The sequence below is a fragment of the Osmerus mordax genome, chromosome 15 (genome assembly GCF_038355195.1).
Source record: "Osmerus mordax isolate fOsmMor3 chromosome 15, fOsmMor3.pri, whole genome shotgun sequence".
NCBI classification, from domain to species: Eukaryota; Metazoa; Chordata; class Actinopteri; order Osmeriformes; family Osmeridae; genus Osmerus; species Osmerus mordax.
Genome location: NC_090064.1, coordinates 10,895,769 through 10,913,013, shown reverse-complemented (window position 1 = coordinate 10,913,013; position 17,245 = coordinate 10,895,769). Strand labels below are relative to the sequence as shown.

The following is a 17,245-nucleotide window of genomic DNA, read 5'->3' as shown; positions in this document are numbered from 1 at the left end:
CCCTCGAAGGGCCTGATTGTACCACTGTTCAATGCCCCGTCGCCGGGCTTAATAACGAGAGGTCATTATGAATCTGTCTGAGAGGTGGCGGAGGGACAGGGAGGGTTAATGAGAGGAGACAGTGTGCTGGGAATCTGCTCAGCAGCTCATTCATGCATGTAAGCACACACACACAACCGTACACATTTGCAGACACACACACACTGTTTTGTGTGGTATGGTTGATTACCCAGTGTTGAGGTGATAAAACCTAGCCTTGCATGTTTACTTTAGGCTAGCCCGGAGGAAAACAGCAGCTATAAATCCTCCAGGTCATTACAGCCTGAGGTAACTGGCCAGGAGAGTCACATCAGGTAACATCTGTCACAGAAAACACTGGGTAACAATGCCTATATAAAACCCATTGTCCGTCTGCAAATATTGTCACCTTTGGATTACTTTCAATTGACATGGTCACACTGTCAGGGTTGGGGTCGGGCTATTACCTGGAAGTCAGGGTTGGGGTCGGGCTATTACCTGGAAGTCAGGGTTGGGGTAGGGCTATTACCTGGAAGTCAGGGTTGGGGTAGGGCTATTACCTGGAAGTCAGGGTTGGGGTAGGGCTATTACCTGGAAGTCAGGGTTGGGGTTGGGGTAGGGCAGCCAGGCGGAGCGGGAGTTCTCCTGGTACTTGAAGGGGCCGCTGAACACCTGCGTGACGGCACTGAGGTTGAAGGCACAGACAGCTGAGGCAGCAATGCTGTTCCTGGAAGGTGAAATAAAGAGAGAGAGATAACATGAACTAAACTGAGTGGAGGAGCGTACTGTACATTATAGTAGAAACACCAAACAAGAGCAAATATATCTGTATCATATTTTGATACACACAGACATTGCACTATGAATGATAGTGGTAAAAGTGTTATACATCTAGAACTGGGCTGCATCACAAAGCTCATCCTTCTTAACCATCATCTGTATTTGGCTTGATCAAAGATGTTTCTCCTCTACGCAGAGAACAAAAGAACAGATGAGAGGATTGATTTGAAACACTTGAGGTTGAAGCTTAACTAGTGGGAATGGTCATGTAATGCTTCTCCTTGTTACAACCGGACAGCCTGAGGGCACTTGTGTTCCAATATATTAACAACAATGTAGAACCACTGACGATGTTTTTTTTTTGTGTGGGCATTTCTTGTGCATGTGGGCTTAAAATGGTGTTTGTTAAAGAATAATACATTTTAGACTACAGCGTGTGAGAGTGAACTTCGTGTGTTTGTGTGCACAGTATATATACAGTATATATACAGTATATATGTGTGCATGCAAGTCCATATGCTGTTTGTGTATATATTTGCTTGTATGCATGCATTTGTGTATTTGTACTTGTGCTGTGTGTGTGTGTGTCCAGTACAAAGCATGTGTGTGTGTGTGTGTCCAGTACAGAGCGTGTGTGTTGTGTCCAGTACAGAGCATGTGTGTGTGTGTGTCCAGTACAGAGCATGTGTGTGTGTGTGTGTCCAGTACAGAGCGTGTGTGTGTGTGTCCAGTACAGAGCATGTGTGTGTGTGTGTCCAGTACAGAGCATGCGTCTGCCACTCACACGTTGGTGGTGAAGATCCCGTAGAGCAGCTCCAGCTCGGGCAGGTAGAAGGTCCCCTGCAGCTCGTTGTAGTTGAAGGGGATCTCCCCAGGCCTGGAGCAGTTGAGCCGGGCCTTCATGAAGGTGGTCCACGTGTCCTCCAGCAGGAAGCGCCCCCCGATGTCATTCTTGCAGACGCGGCCGGCGCGAGAGAACACCGTCCTGCCGCAGTCGTGCTCCACGGCGTTCTCTCGGAAGAAGAAGTAGGTGAAGTTACCGATGTCATAGGATGACACAAAGTTGGGCTCTGCGACGGGGAAAGATATAGGGAGGAGGGGAAGGGAGGGAGGGGAAGAGAAGGAGGGATATGTAGGGAGAGATATGTGGAGAAAGTGATTGAAAGAGAGGGGAGGTTAGAGGCGAAGAGAGAGACAGAGGGAGGGAGAGAGAGAGTGAAAAAGAGAGGGAGGAAAGAAAGACCAAGGGGGAGAGAGGATGGAGGGGGGGGATAAGACAATGAGCAATGACTGATTGACTTGGAGCCCATGGGGGTGAGTGTTAGGGGCACCAGCAGGTGACCAGTATTAATAACTGGTGCCATTTATATTAATGGCTTTGTGCTTTAATAGGAAAAGCCATTATTCATTCTCAAAACGTAAAGGTTGGCGTGAGGAAAGTGACAAACGGGCCTACGGCAATGAAACTCCCCTCATCTTAAGCTAGGAACAGCACAGGGTCGTCACCGTGAAAGTGTTCATTTTTATGTATGACATGATAGAACTTAAACTGTGCACGTCTATTTTCTCTGACAGGGATTTAATTCACTTTTAAATTAAAGTTGTTTTTTTTTCTCCCCATTCTCTCACCCCTCTGCTCTTTTGTACAACTTCACAGGAGGAGAGGAGGGAAAAAAATCAATTTGCCATAAAATTAGTTATTAAACCTTTTCTCAGAGGTGGGGCAGTATGAGTATGTGGTGACTTTTCATTTATGTTTTCCATTTTTTGCTTTAATGTGAATCAGATCAAACCTGTCAGTGACAAGATAGTGAGTGACCTGCTCCTGGAGTCTGAACGATTAAAGCTTGAAATTCAATAAGCACGCATCTTCCAGGTACTTTTTGAAATGGGACTGAGGTCTGAAAGTGAGGAAACTATTTGCTATTTTGAACCTGACTTAACTGTACACAGGAGAATTGAAACATCCCTTGGAGACAGCTTGGACAGTCATTATTTTCTTTACTTTACCCTTTTTCACAAACCTTCGCTAATTTATAACCACTGTCACATAGACAGACCGTATACACAGTTTGGCAGGCTTCTCATTTCTTTCAACATAAAGCAGACAAACCAAAACTTTGTCTTCCCCAAAAACTCCCATGACCCCTGTACTCCATTGTCCCTCCCCAACATAGAAATCCACGCCCACCGTTGAGCCATTTGGAGTTGTACTGGGCGGTGCGTAGGGGCGGCAGGCCTCCCAGACTGCGGTAGATGGCGGGGTCGCGCCCTGAGAAGTCCATGGCAGTGGCGGCGTACAGCTCGCCGCTGGAGGTGATGAGCGCCGTGGAGTTGTGGAGCGGGTTGTAGGGACAGCGAGCCATGCCACTGATCTGGTCGTGAATCTCTGTCAGGTTCGTGAGCTGGAGGAAGGGAGGGGCGGAGGGAAGGAAGAAGGTGGGGTAAGGATAAGGAGAGACGGGATGGAAGGACGAAATCAGGGAGGGAGAACAATACATATACAGATCTCACATATCCATGTACGCACACACACATGCACACCACATACACACACACACACACACACACACACAACTCAAGCACTTCCAATAGAACCGCTGTAGTGGACTCCAGTCCATCTGTTCCCCTGGCTAAACCATTATCAACCCACATCAGAGTGCTGGGCTTCTCTGTTTTCATTGGAGGCTTGACGCTAAGCCTGGGTCCCTCAGAAGAGGGTCCAAATGCAGCTCGCTGCTTTTATAAATACTTTACAGCCGGACTACTTGGCAGACGGACTGTACACTTGTTCCCGATGACAAAAAAACAACAACACGCGACATAAACTAAGACAGTTGGGAATATGTTCCAGAACTGTAATGCGTATATTCGGGCCAAAATGTAATTATAACTCATGAAGTATGAGCAGAACATTTGGGAATACAGTATTTTGAGAACATACAAAAGTACTAAAGTTTTTTCTCTCAATTAAAATCTTGAAGCAGATCCGGCACCATATTTGAAGTGTATCGATTTGAACTCATCATTAACCTTTACACCATAACACTGTCAAGACTATCAGTCATGAGTGGCCTCACAGTCAGAATCCTTCTCAACACACTCTGAAGCAGTTTCCAGGTTAGTGAATGTGAGAATGCCTCTCTACTTCCTAGTTTGATCAACCCCATTATAAATTAATCGTTTCCATTCGGATCCTTATTTGAGGTTTCCTAAGCAACCCTCTTCTCCTAAAGGCACGCATCCGTCTGGTGTATTGAATGAGTAAACTGAGATACTGGCTACCGAAGCCCAGAGTTCTTCACAACGGGTCGAAGTGGATCAATGGTTCCGTTCGGCGGAGCTACCTCCGCTCCGTTCAGAACCCAACAGAGTGGCCTTGTCTCTGTCTGGCCCGGGATGAAAGGACGGTATTGACAGAAGTCATTCTGCGGTTCCGAGGCGTCTGTGTTTAGGATCATTCGGGTTCCATTATGAGAAGCTGGAGAGGAGAGGGACTAGACAGGCCAGGATGAGCGTGCAGCATACTAAGTTCAGGGCGTGAAAGCGTCTCTCTGTGGGCAGCACAGCAGCTGTGTCTGGATCTGAGACCCCTGATAGCCACCTGACAGGAAGACGCGTCTCAGAGGCCAGCGTGGCCGCTGGTGAGCCGGGATGGCCGCTGTGCACCTGGGCGGATTGGCCAACCTTGTTCAACTTGCTTTTCCTGTGTTTTTTCAGACGGAACCCGCGCTATCAAGGACAGACGGACCAGAAAGGCTGAACATTGTCATCACCATCTTCTTCATTCTCTCTATTGTCATTATCATCATCATCATCCTCGTCATCATCATTAACGCAATGGACATGGAACCTTATGCAGTCATAGGACAAAATTTTAAACTGCATTCAAGACTTTAATTAGAAAGCCCTCAAATGATGTAGTCTATTCGAAGCACCTGCCTGTTGGGATAGTGGCTAGGTAATTAAAGGGCCATTCCTCTTGTTATTAGCTCATACATCTCTGCTGACAGGGAGCGACACACCCCAGTGTGGGCTGTTGTTACAGGGAGGGAAAATTTCAGATTAACCCCCAACCCCCACCCCGCCACAGCGTAAATGTGACAAGACTGATGAAGCACTCCCCATAATAATGTCTTGACATTTAAACTATATGTATTTCCGCGGAGATAAACAGTTCTTATGAGGTAGTGACCTTTGAATTCCGTGCCTTTTGAGAAAAACAAATATCGCTACAAAGGTGAGCTCACCGGCATCACAAGCTGGCTCTGCAGAACCCACCCCCCCACACCCGGCAACACAAACACACACCATGAATTATCCTCCCTCAGCTTATGTCTGCAGAACGGGGGCCATGGGGGAGTATGGGGGTGGGGCGGAGGGGCAGACTTGCTGAGCTACTGAGCTCAGTGTTCGGTGTTCTGACTCAGTCCTTTGGTGAGTCCATCAGCGTGTCAGCAAGTGTAAGTGTGGGTGTGTGAGTGAGTGTGAGTGCAAGGGAATGAGTGTGAGTGTTGTGGGTTCTCACCGTGCGGTTGGTGCAGATCGGTGTGAAGGCATTGGTGCCGCAGGTGAACAGCCTGTTTCCGTTCACCAGGAGCACGCGAATGTAGTTCTGGCACTCCTCCTGTTTACACAGAACAAGAAAGAGCGAGCATGACAGGCAGAATAAAGAAAGAAAGAACGAAAGAGAAAGAGAGATAAAGAAAGAGGTAGGTTGAGCGTGTGTGAGAGACAGACAAAGAGATAGAGATAGAGATAGAAGGATAATAGTTAGAAAACTGGCATTTATCTCCATTCAGCTATCTAACAGCACCTGTCCCCAGCAGGGAAGCTTGACAAGGAGATGGAAATCAGAGCTACTGATAGTGCCAATACTGGTGGTAATGTTAGAGCTGTCACATCTTGGAGGAACACATGCAGGGACAGAAACAGAGAGGGGAACATCAACACTGCTGTGGCCTTGGTTGTTAGTTGTTACCACGGCTACTCACATCCAGGACCCTCGACAAATCGATTTGTAAAAGAAAAGAAAAAAAAAGAAACAAATAAACGTGCCAAATTGATTGAACGATCCCAGCAGTGGAACAACAAGATTTCTGTGTGTTTCCAAACACTATTATCGGCAGACGGTAGATGTTCTCCATCAGAAATAGAAGCTGTTTAGTTGTCGTGTCTGAGTGCCGTGTTTGGTTTTTGGACTGGCTGGGGTCGTAAAGCTCTCATAAGTTCTCTTCAGACTGTGATCCAGCACTTGTACTGGTGAGGGGCCCTCATTGAGATTTAGGGCCCATTAAATCAGCCTTTGTCTGGGCCACTTGAGGTGCTTCAGTCCTCTTTCTCTCTCTCTCTTCAACCTTCTCTCTTGCCTTCCTTCTTCTCCGCCTTTCTCTTGTCTCACGGCCGATTTAGGGGTGTTGCTGGGCCCCGTCAGGGGGCCAGTTTTATTTCCCCCTATCAAGATGGAGGTTAACTCGTAAAACGATTCATTTCCCTGTGCTAAGCACAGTTTGTGAGTGTGTGTGTGGCTGTTCCATGTGTGTTCCATTTGTCCTCGTGTCTGGTGGTGTGAGTGTAAGTCAGCTCAGCGTCATGTTTATTTAGTCAGTAAATAAAGGCAGATTTAATGTGTCCTTTCGTCAATGTTGACACAGTTTATGGAAACTTCCTGACAAATATTCCGGACAAATATTCCGGAATCGCACAGTAATGTGTGGTTGATGTTATGCATGGCTAGCACATTTTAACCGAAGAGAAGAACCAATCCAGTCTAGTCATGCCAATTTAGCCCCTCGTTTCTTTTCCATTGGGAAATAAATTAAAGGCAGTAGGAAAGGCAGACGGCTGCATTAAAGAACACAATCGCTTGTAAATTCGCTCAGGGCCGAGGACAGTGTTTCTGTGAAATAAGTTAAGGAACAGTGTTATTGCTGTGTGCTGAGCTACGTAATAAAACACCCAGAGTTTGTCTTCTGGGAAAGAACGAGAGAGAGAGCGAGAGAGAGGGAAAGGGAGAAAGAGAGTGTGTGAGAAATAGAAAGAGTGAGAGAGAGGGAGAGAGAGAGAATAATGAAGGCTTTAAATGTTATTCTTAGCGTGCATCAGACTAGCCGATCCTCTGTGGAGAACGGCCTACAAAAACAGTTTCCACCCCAATTGCCTGGTCCAACTCCCCAGGACTAAGGTAGCTTCAGCCTGTAATTCACAATGACAATCATCCATCGGCCAGCCCGCCTATTATGGAGCTCTAACCACCTTTTTCATGGGGACCATAACAGAGAGGTCCACACACACATGCTCTCCAACCACAAGCCCAAATGTCCACCTTGGCCCTTGCAGTTCAAAGAAGGGTCAGGTTCCTTTATAAGGCAGCTGTGTGGTTGAGAAAGGGGTGCAGGAAAACAACAAAGGTGGAGGCAGGACTACTTCTTTACCAAGGGATCATTCCTTAGAAAACCTCAATCCTACCTGTTCTATTAATCACGTATAGATAACATCTAGGGATTTGAGTTTGGCGAGTTGAGAGTTGCACACAGTTTTGTACGCAGTGTGTTGTGCGTACAGGGAGTCTTACGTTGGTATTTGTTTTCTTAGGCCTCTTTACCTACCTCAGACTTGCCCCGGCTGAAGCAGGCTCCCTTGGTGAACTCATCACAGTGCCACTCTGCCTCCTGACAGAGAGAGACAGAAAGATAGAGGGAGAACGAGAGAGAAAAGGAAAGCAAGACAGTGGGGAAAATAAAGGGAGGGATGGAGGAGAAGGAGAGAAGACCATTAGACACACAATGAAACCAGCGTCACAAACAGAAGGAAGCCAGATTCGAAACCCTCAATCTCACAGATTGCACCAAGCAATAAGACACTGAAAGAGCAACGGCAGCTAACAGTGTTGTTTGTCCTACACATACTGTAACCTTTAACGCTTCGCTTGAAGGAGGGGGGGTGCAAACATCAACGTGCCGGAGGACCGACTGAAACGCGACGAGAGAGAGAAAGAAAGCGCTGTTTTGTCACATCAGTTGTCAGTGGTAGTCTTGACTATTATGTTTCATTCCATTCATTCGCTTGAGGTTGGATGAATTGACATAGAAGCTAAATGAACTGGACCAAAGTGAAGACACTGTCTGAATGATTATACAGATGCGTTGGTCTACAAGTCAAGCTAAATTTGGATACAGAAGCCAATTAAGGAGCGCCTCAACCAGGGTTCTAGACATGAGGCAAGCACAGAGCTGAATTCCAAAGTGATTCATATGAGGGAAAATTAAGGATCTTTAGACATGAAAGGCGAGCACAGAGCTGCTTACATGGAGGGACAGGGAGGGATGCTTTTTTATTTTTGCTGCCTGAGAAGAATTAGGAGATACTGCAACGCTGGAGCTGTCCTCCGAAAAGAGCAGAACCGGCAGAACCGAGTACACTTCAATCGTCGCTGTTTATTTCAACTCCACCTCCAGAGGAGCTCAATGATGGAAGTTTGTTGTTCATCACCAGGTTGGTGGCTCAAAGCCAGAGTCCCTCTCTCTCTCTCATTTCCAGAACCCAGTCCACTGTAAGTGTATGTGCTACTGCACAGTAACCTCTAAATGTCTACAGCATGGAACGGTCTACTACCATGTGCTACTTCACTGTAACTTCCCATGGTACATGTTTTTGTCGCAACAAATTAAAAATATAAAACTTTGACTATTTAAATGTGAGTAATTTCAAGAGGCTTCTATTTGGCAACAATGACTTATTAAACTAATAGCTTAAAAATGGCTGAGCAGTGAACACAGCGTTCTGAATCTCTGAAAAACCCAACATTCAATATCAATTCTAAGTCAATGGTGTTTCTCAGCAGACAAAGTAAGTTAAATCCCCTTCAGCGCTCAGGAGAAAGTTCCCTTCATTTCCTTTGAGAGAAGGCATAGAGAGACTGTTTAGTCTGCTTTATGAGGCTTCCTTAAATCAGTCTCAATGGCCCTGAGGAGGGGCAGAAAATAGTGCTATCAAACATTCACGCAAGCACACACACCAACACACACAGACTGTACACATTGGCACAAGCACACACACACATATGCACACAATGAAACAACAGTCACAGAGGCACACACACAAACACACACATACAGTAAGTGCATGAGAGGAAGAGATGGGGGGTATCGCCTATGGCTGCAATCTACTGTACTGGCACAGAGAGGTTGGATGGCAGGGGTGGGCAACCACCATCAGCTTTCTGTCTTTCTCCCATTGCGACCCCTCCACCCCCACCCTCGCCACACACCCCTGCCCCTATTTTTCTGTCTGTCAGGGTGCCAGTTAACATTCCAGGGCAAAGCTGGCTATTTTCGGGACCCGTCACTGCGAGCACAGCCTGAAGACACAGCCAGCCCCCCACCCCCTCAGCATGCCTGCCTGCCCTGCTGGAGAAGTGTGTGTGAGCTCGCTCAACACACAGGGGGACAAACCAGGTTAGAGCACCTGGAAAAAATCACCCCGCTCCCAGTGGTACAGCCACAACTGTAAATTATGTGAAATGAACAGTGCTATAAATGTCATCAATTCAAAGAATTGCGTTTGCAAGGGTGCGAGATAAATCATGCCACCATTCAGCCGCATGAGCTTATTGCTATAATGCGTAACATTGTTCGAAAGAGAAATGATTGTTCCAGATGCAGAAGATATTGAGTGGATATTCATAATCTCGTAGGCTGTTAAATGCTAGCATCATTTACCAGTAAAAGCCATAGTCTCTAACAGCTAGCAGGATGTCAAATGGAGCAGAATACTAAGCTAACTTAGTCATTTCAACGCCTTCCAAAGCCATCAGTGTCATTAAAACACATTAAAAGACCAATTTAACATTAACTGTCAGTCTCAATGTACTTCTAGGATGAATGGGTGCTAAATTTAAATGTTATGTCCATGATGTGCTGACATTTTCCAAAAATGTCCTTGGGGAAGGGTGGGGGTGGTTCCTCAGGGATCAGGTTATAAAGACATTCATAGAAAACCTTTGACAAGTTCTGCTCATGTACAGCACAGACAGATTTGAATAGAATCTTGAAGTGTGAGTGTTCCATGTGTCCACGCTCTCTCCACTGGGTCTGACTTTTCCTGGAATCCCAGAGATGATCCATTGTGTAAGCTAGTGTGTGTACCCACTGAGGGGCTATTGTCAAGCCAACGCGAGGGGGGTGGGGGGTGGTGGTGGTCAGGAGAGAGACGGAGGGGAACGGAGAGAGTGTGGGCAGGAAGAGAGCGGAGGGGAGAGAGAGAATAACAAGGAGGGCAAAAGGACAGAGGCAGACGGAGGCAGACGGAGGCAGACGGAGGCAGACGGAGGCAGACGGAGGCAGAGACAGAGAGGGTTCACAGAGAGTGAGGGAGAAGAGTGGGCAGGGGGCTGAGACTGGAGCATTCAAAAACATTGTTGTCCACAGAAATGACAGGGAATATGTTGTATAAGGAGGGTTAGAAAACACTGTCTAGTGAGAGGCTTGCTTAGAAGACGATACAGGGGCATTTTTCCCTATCTGATTTTGCAGAAACAGAGGGACAGATTAGGCTACCGACCAATGTCATCTTCCCTGAATAACTGGCATTACCTTTTGAAGTGCTCTTCGACGTTTCAAATTCACACTGATGTCTGGTGGCGCAAGGCGCTGAAAGCTTTCGACACGAAATTAAGTCTGTGTCACTTTCTAAATCTGTGTCTGTTTCCAGTCATTTCTGATAAGGGGAAACAGCCCACGTGTCAATCAAAATCCCCATAAACAGGAACCTCACACCAGGATAAGACACAGACACATGAAATACATGACAGAAACAATGGTCCATCCATGCTACCAACCCCTGTGGACAGGCATGCCATTTGGTTAATCTCCCAAGGCCTTTGATGATCTACATCTTGCAATCAAGTGGGACCTCAGTGTGTCCCCAGTCCAAACAAACTCCTTATTCTATGCATTTAAATAGCCCTGTTATTCCCATTCACTAACTGAATTAACTACTGCTTCCGGTATTAGCGGCGGTGTTTCGTTAGCCACTGATTAGCGGAGGGTAATTGTCTCTCTGACAGAGCTTAATTGTCAGAGACAAGCTAATGGAACAGAGTAGAATAGAATGGGTCCGGGAGCTTGTGCACCAAGCCTGATTACTTCCTGTCTGGTCTATCTGCCGCACACAAAATCACAGCCCTGTGGAGACAAATGACACGGGGTGCAAGATCCATCTAAACACCATAGCACAGCTGTCCGCATTGACGGGTGTTAAGTCCGAAACCCTGTGACAGTAACTTGTTGTTACCAGGAGGGGTAAACAGTTATATCAGCCTCTGCAGTCCCATTCAACACAAACACTGAGGCTTATAGCCACCACTTTCAACAATAAGCTCCAGATACTATGATCAAAAGCCCCCGTCGAACCATCAAGCCTGTCTTTGTAGTCCGATTCCCACTTCCTGTGTCAGAGGAAACGGCTCCATGATGATGGATCTATAAGCAGGGTGTTTTTTCGCGAGGAGCTCTATAAACCACAGAGCGGGCTCACAGGGTGACGGGAAGCAATGCCAGACGCCAAGCCCAGGTGATCATTTATCACGCACAGCAACACAATGGGATGTGAACACAATGCAAATAGCCGGGAGACAATTAATCAATGTCTCACGCCACAGTGGGTATGGTGTGCAAAGGCTCATGGGAGTCTGACTGTGCCTGTGCCAAGGATGATTCCGCTGACTGCGGGTTGGCAAGGGGGTGGAGGGAGGTGACATACGTTTTAGGGGAGTAAAGGGGTGAAGGAGTGGGGGTGATAAGGATTGGGAATGAGAGGGTGAGAGAGCAAAGAGGTGGGGGTGAAGCCGACTGGGCACAGGCGGAACAGCTATATGTAGATAGTTATCTAAATGCATCTCTACGAAGACGTGTTGTAAGGAGAGAGAGCTCCTTTAAAAATGTTGATGCAGCCAAGCAACGCTGAGGTACCGACACAGCCAAGTCTCAGCCAAGTCTCTCACAATTCACTTCCTCTTGTAGAGAGTGACTTCATCTGTCCTTGAAGTTCTGACTCCACAGGATACCATTGAAACTGCACTTTTACTTTTCACTTCCAAATCCTCTTGAACATTCTCACATTGTCTTCTATTTGTGAGCTGTAAACATTTTCACAGACACAATCCTATATCTCGGGTCTATGGCAATGTCTGGAGTAGAACAATCGGTGCGAAATCCGGAGAAGAGACGCACTGAAAGACGCCAATAAGAGTTCAGGGGCGGTTAAAACTTCATCTCCTCCTCTTACAGAGACCTTCATCTTTTCTTGTTCTACAGTTTTTTCCAAATGTTTTCATTACTGGCAGTCTTGCAGGGGAATCTACCGTGGAGATTATGATACCAGGGCTTAGCCTGCATCGATCTCTGGGGCTGAACATGATATCCGCTATAGCCCAGGATAGACTGAGGGCATTTAGCTGCCGCTACGAGCCCAACTGCTCCCTCTCCAAGTTCCACAACAATGTCAAGATTCCACTAGACTCTCCAGGTTTCAGTCTGGCCACTTTCAAATAAAATGTATGATTGAGAGTGTACAAAAAGCCAGATCCATTTGATTTCTCTCTGCGTGACCTTGGTGGGCTGTTATGCCGCTTGCATAAATGTTTTATGTATTATGAGAATACGGGACTGAGCAGAGGCATCGATCATATGGTAATTATAACCCCCACACTCGTTTATTAGTTCAGCCTTGTACAGGACCAGAAGAGCTTTCAGCACTCAGCCTCATCGAAAACAAACCACACAAACACTTTCTTTTATCATCTGTTATTTATGCTAACCCTGCGTGTGATACGAAATAAATCACAGCCCGAAGGGCGTGCTCCGACCGAGCCGTGTGGTGTAACGGCAGGGGGGTACGGTTGAGATGTGTGCGTGGGTGTGGTTTGTAGGTTTTTCACGCTGTGGGGAATGATTCCTTGAGTAAAAGCTTCTCTTTTCAACATCTAGGCAGCCTGGAAAAAAACCTCAACCTAATCTGGGTGCCTGTAAAGACTTAAACTGCCTTTGTTCACACTGTTCTTTCACAGATTTAAAAAAAGGAAACAAGAGAAAAGTAGTCCCACTCCAAACCAGCTTGATTTGTGAGTGATGCTCTTAATTGGAGCTGAGCAGTAATGGCATGGGAGTTTAAGAAAGGAAAACAAGAAGAAAATGAAAAACATAAAACAATTCCGATAGCAACCACCTCTCACTGTAATTACTCCCCCCTCACCACCACACACACGCACGCACACCACCCCCATCTACATTGGAAATGAGAAGAGAGGATGAGAGGATAAGTGACAGGAAAGGGGAAGAAGAAACAAGTGGTACCATTGTGGACAGACTCTTTACCATCCCAGTCCCTGGAGCTAGGATTCAGCTCCATGGTACCAGGCCCCAGCCCTGTGAGATGCAAAGCAGGGCGGAAGCCCAGGGCCCGGGGACAGGTTCAATTGGCGAGTGGCCGTCTTAGAGATTACCAGGACCTATTCTCCCCAGAGTGGGGGGCTAGGTCCTGGGGGGTTGACTTGAACAGAAGAATCTAGCCTCCGATTCTACGGCGGTAGTGGAGCGAGGGATGAGGAGAAAAAAAGAGAATGGGGTGATTGGATGAGGGGGATGAGAGGACGAGATCTTTTAATAACCTGCTCTGTCCCGCTAAACCCAGACAAAAGAGAGACTCCCCATGGAGCTCAGTTTCTCTCTATGGGGGTCTCCCTCTCCTTTCATTTATTCCTTCATTTCATCTCTCTTACACATCCCTTAATGTTGGCATCTTCTTCCTCCCGACAATCAATCTTTTTCTTCTCTCTCTTTCTCCTCAATCTTCAGTACCCCCACTCCCTCCCTTACCCCCTCCTTTTACCCTCCTCCGCTCCCTCCTTCTCCCTCTCTTTTCCCTCTCTCACCCTTGTTTTGGCTCTCTTATCTGGTCTTCTATGGTATCGACTGCCTGTGTCGAACAGGTCTTGTCCCAGCTATCAAAGAGGAGCTCGCTGCTTCTCTCCAGGAAAGAGCTCAAGACAAACCCCCCAAGGTGTCAGTGTTTGCCTGGTTACTCACTGGGCTGCAAGATGCTTGGCTTCACGGGGAGGATGTACACACATTCATGGACGAACAAAAAGAAGAAGCAAGGAGCCAATGCTGCATAACTGTCGCTCCTGTATGCCTTAAAGTGACAAAAGAGAAAGGATGGAGCGAGAGGAGGAAAAAATAACGAATATATATATTGTACCATCTTACACTAATATATATTGTGCTAATTCTAGATGAGAGGAGTCCAAGGACAGGTTTAACACAGTTTTCTGTGTGTACATATTCACTAGCGTGGATCTGCTCCATCACAATCCAGCTTATAGAATGTTCCAGTTCAAGGCTCTTGATTTGATTCAGTGTTAAGTTGCAGATAAGACACGATTGTCTTCTTCTCCCCTGGATGAACTAGGAACTAGAGGTGTAAATAGCCTGTGAAATAAAATAACCGCAGAGAAATACCAGGGGCAGTGGACCAGACGAATGTCAAACACAGCCAAGGGGAATGTCACATGCACTTTTACTAAGGCTGGCCGAACATAGGATCATGCATTAATGCTGGCTGCGGCTAGCTGTTTGCTGCGTACCCTACCTCTCAGGCGACAGCGCTAGTCCATAGGGCTTATTATGTTTTGTAATATTTTTATTTTTATATTGTAAATTACTGCAACTTCCATTTTATTTTATATTTTATTGTATAGTTTATTTTAATTTAATTCCATTGCTAGTTATGTACCCTTAGTTTGCTTGTTATGTACCCTTAGTATAGTTAGTCCTCATATTTAAATTTTAGATTCCTATATGTTTAATGTTTGCACCTTCCTGCCAAAGCAAATTCCTTATCTGTGCTAACTTTCATGGCGAATAAAACCCATTCTGATTCTGATTCTGATTACTCTTGGCTGTTACAGAACATTGCGGCGGGAAGCCAGCCTCGTAGGTAATAATGAAGCTAACACTCAACAATTTCACTATTTTCACAAATAATTGGTTGGGCAAGGGTAGCCAATTCCCAATCCTCTGCCAACCTGCATTGATAATAACAGGTGATGACACACATGCACTTTGTTGCTTTTAGCATCAGATTAGTGAGTGTCATGATGCGAGTAATTGTAACAATAAACTTCTTTTACTAGGAAGGTTTGAGTCAAGGGCTGTGTTGTCACGGTGCCCTGTGACGGGTGCTGTGTAAGGTGTTTGGGAAGGAGTTTATGCTCTCGGTGCTGTTACAGTGTTTCTGTTATTGCTGCATCTGCAGACAGATCTTGCAGCACCTGACTGTGGCTTCACTTCCTACAAACAGTGTGATTCCGACACACCGAGGTCAGAAGAGATAAGAGATGGGCAGTGGGGTAGGGAGAGCGAGAGAGAGCTTGTGGGAGATGAAGGTGAGGAAGGAGAGCGAGAGAGGGAGATGAGGAGAAAAAGACAGCGAGGATAGTGGAGGTAAGGAATGGGAATGAGTGGAGGAGAGATTGACAGCTAAAGACTCACCTGTATCAAGGTGAGGTCTTCCAAATTGAGCCTGAAGAGGTGATTTCTGAAAGAGAGGGAAGAGAAAGAGAGGAGATATAAGGGTGTTGATGGGAACATTTTCTGTAAAAGGACGAGCTTGAAAAGATGATAAGTGAACAGATGAGCAGTGTGGCCAGGAGCTGTTTCTGGCTCATTTGGACTCCACTTTTGTCATTTTCTTTCCATCTTCTGTTCTTTCATGTTTTCTTACCCTTCAAGGCAGCTGCAACCTGAACCCCCAAGTACATATATTAGGTTCCAATACTTAACAAACAGCAGACGTCCTATCTGATGACTTTGAAAACCTTTCAGATACAACAAACCTTTCAGATACAACACGTTAGCATACATCACCATAAACATCTATACTCTCCAAGGTGCCCTTGTATCAGTCTGGCCTCAAGAATTGTGGAGTAGAACATGAAACCTGAAGATCTACTATGGAAATACAGATCTTAAGACTAGACTTAAAGTCTTAATCATGCAATATCTGACAGACATATCTCAACAGTACATCTTTGATTCAGGTGACTATTTTCTAATTCTTAAGCAAGACATGGATTTGGGGCAAACATCTGATAGTGCCTGACAGTGATTCATCACTGTAATGAACTGCGGGGACCTTGTCTGAAATACTTCTGAAACACTGGTTCAGATTTCTGAGGAAGTTCCAGAACTCATCGAAACAGCATCCCTGGCTCATATATAATCTCTTCAGTGTGAGGGGGCTGGTCACATGGGGCCAGCTGGAGCTGTTCAGGGCAGAGTGACATCCTGAGCTAACCGGGGGTTATTTGAGGAACGCGTTACATGCAACACAGTGAATGCATGGATAGAAGGCCACATGACATTCGACAGACATCGATACAGACAGACAGACCGACCGACAACGCACACACACACACACAGACACACACACCCACGTGCAATGTGCCGATCTATCTTCTGAAAAGTGCCTATCACAAAGAGCTCCATACAGCAAAGACACTTTATGTTATTGACATTCCTATCGACCTCCTCTTCCTTCCATCACCCCCTCACAACTCTGTCCCAGACCACAGCCCTACATACGTGAGCTCTGGCAAACTGGATTTAACAGGATTTCAAGAGGCGTCACCCGGACACTCTGATTTCTGAGTGCTGTAATGCCACATAAATGCAATCAGTCTAGACAGGATCATAAGACTAGGGATCGCGGACAGGAACACTGCTGAGGACACTAGGTGATGATGCGTGCACACACACAAACACTCACAAGCAGTTCAGATCGTTTTTTTTCTCTATCATCTTCTCATCTGTCAGTGTTCCCGGTTCTCCTCTACCTCCATCTCCTCTCTCCTCTGTCCCGGCTGCATTAGGACACTCCCAAAGCTCTGCTCTCCTCCTCTCTCTCTCTCCTCCTCTCTCAGTCTTGTCCCTCCAGCCTGCTTTCTCTGCTTGTCTCTTTTAAGTGGATAGTTTGTATTGACAACCAGGGCCATTAGCAGAAGTGGGAACAACTCTGGTCAATCTCTCTCTCTCTCTCTAAGCTCAGAGATGAGCGTGTGCGAAAGGGAGAAAGTGAAAGAGAATGTGTGTAAGTTGTGTGAAAGAGAGAAAGAGAGAGAGAAAGAGTCAGAGAGAGAGACAGAGTCAGAGAGTCAGAGAGAGAGAGTCAAGGAGAGAGTCAGAGAGAGAGAGAGAGGGTCAAAGAGTCAGAGAGAGAGAGAGTCAGAGAGCCAGAGAGAGAGAGAGTCAGAGAGTCAGATAGAGAGAGTCAGAGAGAGAGAGAGAGTCAGAGAGTCAGATAGAGAGAGTCAGAGAGAGAGAGAGAGAGAGAGAGAGAGAGAGAGAGAGAGAGAGAGAGAGAGACACAAAGAGAGAGAGAAAAAGAGAGA

At 46.3% G+C, this 17,245-nt stretch overlaps 1 protein-coding gene across 1 annotated transcript in view; it reads right to left on the bottom strand.

The window, feature by feature from the left end:
* sema5a (sema domain, seven thrombospondin repeats (type 1 and type 1-like), transmembrane domain (TM) and short cytoplasmic domain, (semaphorin) 5A) overlaps positions 1-17,245 on the bottom strand; it is a 75,687-nt gene that overhangs the window by 31,297 nt on the left and 27,145 nt on the right. The window contains 6 exon segments of the mRNA XM_067252216.1: positions 610-745; positions 1,583-1,868; positions 2,990-3,203; positions 5,327-5,425; positions 7,407-7,469; positions 15,348-15,393. Coding sequence (XP_067108317.1) covers positions 610-745; positions 1,583-1,868; positions 2,990-3,203; positions 5,327-5,425; positions 7,407-7,469; positions 15,348-15,393 — 844 coding nt within the window.